This window comes from Vicia villosa, linkage group LG6 (assembly GCF_029867415.1).
Source record: "Vicia villosa cultivar HV-30 ecotype Madison, WI linkage group LG6, Vvil1.0, whole genome shotgun sequence".
Lineage (NCBI taxonomy): Eukaryota > Viridiplantae > Streptophyta > Magnoliopsida > Fabales > Fabaceae > Vicia > Vicia villosa.
Genome location: NC_081185.1, coordinates 141,217,352 through 141,220,032, shown reverse-complemented (window position 1 = coordinate 141,220,032; position 2,681 = coordinate 141,217,352). Strand labels below are relative to the sequence as shown.

Here is a 2,681-nt window from a genome sequence, read left to right as displayed (position 1 = left end):
CTTATAAACCAATCATGTTTATAGCAAATTATGGCTATAGGATCCTCTCACAGTTGTTCTCAATAAAAGTTTGCAACAAGATGAAAAATCAGACTTCTTCCTTCCATTGCTAATATAATTGTCACGTTGCCTCTTTTGATGAACTCACTTGAAAATATTATTAACGTATATCAATTTCTAAGAGGTGTACCAGTTTTTGAATTTTATTCAATTCTTATTCTTACCTGAATCTTCAATCTCCACTGTTTCTCCTGCCAAAGTATCTTCTTTGCATTGGCTCTGGGGATCACATTCCAGCCTCTCGCGAGATGAACGTTTCGGCAGGTCTTGTAGAGGATCATAAGAAGAACTAGTGATTTTCTTCTCAGCATTTTCATTTCCTGTGTCAATTTGTATTGTTTTTCCTAAAAGCACAACCTGTTTCGGCTTTGCATGATCCTGTTTCTCTGACGGTTGTGTAGACATTGATATCAAGCACGAAGCATTCTCACTGGCGCTCTCCTTTTGCAATCTCAGGTTATTAGAGACAGTCATCGATGTTGTAGCATCGCGATTAAATGGAACTGATTTGGAGTGACTAAAATGATCATGCCTGGCTGCCTGCATGCCTGCAGGACTAGTTTCTGGTAAATACATCATTGGATCATTTGGAGTTTGAATGTTTGGAAAAGTTGGCATTGATAATTGGCCGTCAATAGGCGAAGTTGGCACGTCTGATAGTATTTCGACTTGCCACGAATTCAGCATTTTAATATTTGTGAGTACAAAAGGATTATCCCATTTAACCTAAAAGTATTATTATATCAAAAGATTACTCAAAGAAAATTTAAAAGTGCAATTAATTATATTTGCTTTTAACTGAATCCAAAAGGAGAATGTCTATACCTGCAGAAGTCTCCAAAGAGAGTTGGGCCATGCTGGATCAGCAGCCTGAAGAGAAGTAATTGTTCCCATAAGCCAATAAATCTCTGTTGAGTCTTCAGTTTCACTGGCCATCTGGAACCTCATTCCACTATACCATTGAGTCTGAAGTGCTGTTCTAATTGAAGAGGTTTTCACAAAAAATTCAGGAGTACCAACCCGAGGATAGTAAACCACATCAAACGGTTGCATGTTGACAGCAAGTCTTACTGCTTCCAGAACATCTTCAGCCTTCACTTTTCCCCTACCCATAATCTTATCATGTATTCTCAATTCATTTTCGTTTAGTATTTTAGACCTTCGAATTCCAATATGAAGATCACCATTTTCAGCTCTCAAAAACACAAGTGAATCCCCCGAAACAAGTTGCTTGTCGGTTACAAAATCGCTCCATTTGATTGTTAACTGATGTCGCGTCGGCGAGCCCTTGTAAACATGTTCGAATTCCCACGTTTTGCCATGAACATCAGTGGGACAAATGTTCTGACAAGGAGGGGTACCTGAATAGTCTAATGGGGGAAAAATTGTTTCTGCACATCTCTTAGGACAAAAAAATACCTTAGAACCATAATTTGCATCAGATTGTGTCAAAGTTTTCGTATAAGATTGATATTTATTCTTAGTTGCAGACATATCATCGATGCCACCAACAGCGTCATCATCACTACTAACCTCGTTACTATTAAGAGGAACAAGCCTGAGTTTTGCATACACCTCATCTGTGTCAGGATCAGCCCTATAACTGATAGCTGCAACTCTACATGGAATTTTGGATGGAATTTTGATGTCAGCAGGAAAATTGACAGGTTCAGATGCGTGCTCGGCATGACCTTGAGGAAAGTAGAAGATGTTAGAGTTAACTTGTGGAATTTGAACCACTACTCCAGCAAAAGCATGCCATAGCTGAGGATCCACCTCTTCGTTCTTCTTTGACTCTCTATTGCAATCTTTTACTTTTCCTTTCCCAGATGTTGCCATTTTAAAATCGAGTTCTGCATAAAGAAGTCAAACTGTATACTCAGTTGCACACACACCAAATTTATTAAAAAGGAAAGTTGTGATATGAATTAGACAGAAATTATAGAAAGAATGATTGGACACAAATACAAATTGCACTTATTTGTTGAATCAATAGTCATAAGTCATAACCATTACATGTGAAATTATCTAAATCTAGATGAATCAAATACATTGCATAGCAACTTTGTATCAAACACAAGAATTTCAATGAGATGAATCTAAATCACTATCAGTATGACAAAGTTGCAGCGGATTCTTCCCCTTCCAAAGTTCATAGACATATCAAGAAGCAATAAAAAACAAGATTGAAAGTTAAAATGAAGAAGCAATAGAAATGAATAAAAAGAAAAGCAAAGTACCTTCCCTTATTGCCTGATTCTGCAATCCCTAAGAGAGAGATGTGATGGGGAGAGAAAGAGAGAATAGCAAAGTTTAGAAGTTAATGTAAAATTGTTCTTGAGAGTCTGTAGTTTGTAAGAGTTGATGTAAAAGAATAGGGTCATTTAAAAATAACAGCTTTGAAACGGTTATAACAGAATGAACCACCACAAAGCAAACTGTTATGAACCCAACAACAATCCAAATTGACCAATAGAAGAGTTTATAGTATTCTTTATAAAAAAAAATTAATTTATTTTTATAAATTCTCATAGATAACTGAAAGTAATTTATGACACATGTAAAATAATTAAATTTTTTTTTTTTAGAAAAATAGCTTATGCAATTTTTATTCACAAATG

At 35.8% G+C, this 2,681-nt stretch overlaps 1 protein-coding gene across 1 annotated transcript; it reads right to left on the bottom strand.

Annotated features, from left to right (window-relative positions):
• Positions 1–207: 207 nt before the first annotated feature.
• LOC131614825 (auxin response factor 18-like) lies at positions 208–1,899 on the bottom strand. Its single transcript, XM_058886374.1, has 2 exons — positions 886–1,899; positions 208–786 (listed from the first exon to the last, which is right to left on the bottom strand). Exons 1-2 carry the CDS (start codon positions 1,897–1,899, stop codon positions 208–210), a joined length of 1,593 nt encoding a protein of 530 aa, XP_058742357.1.
• Between the last annotated feature and the right edge of the window lie 782 nt (positions 1,900–2,681).

Excerpts from the sequence above, each read along its gene's own strand:
- LOC131614825 (XM_058886374.1), bottom strand. The coding sequence starts at position 1,899 with ATGGCAACATCTGGGAAAGGAAAAGTAAAAGATTGCAATAGAGAGTCA. Across the intron at positions 787-885 it reads CTCTTTGGAGACTTCTGCAG|GTTAAATGGGATAATCCTTT; the intron begins GTATAGACATTC and ends TAATACTTTTAG.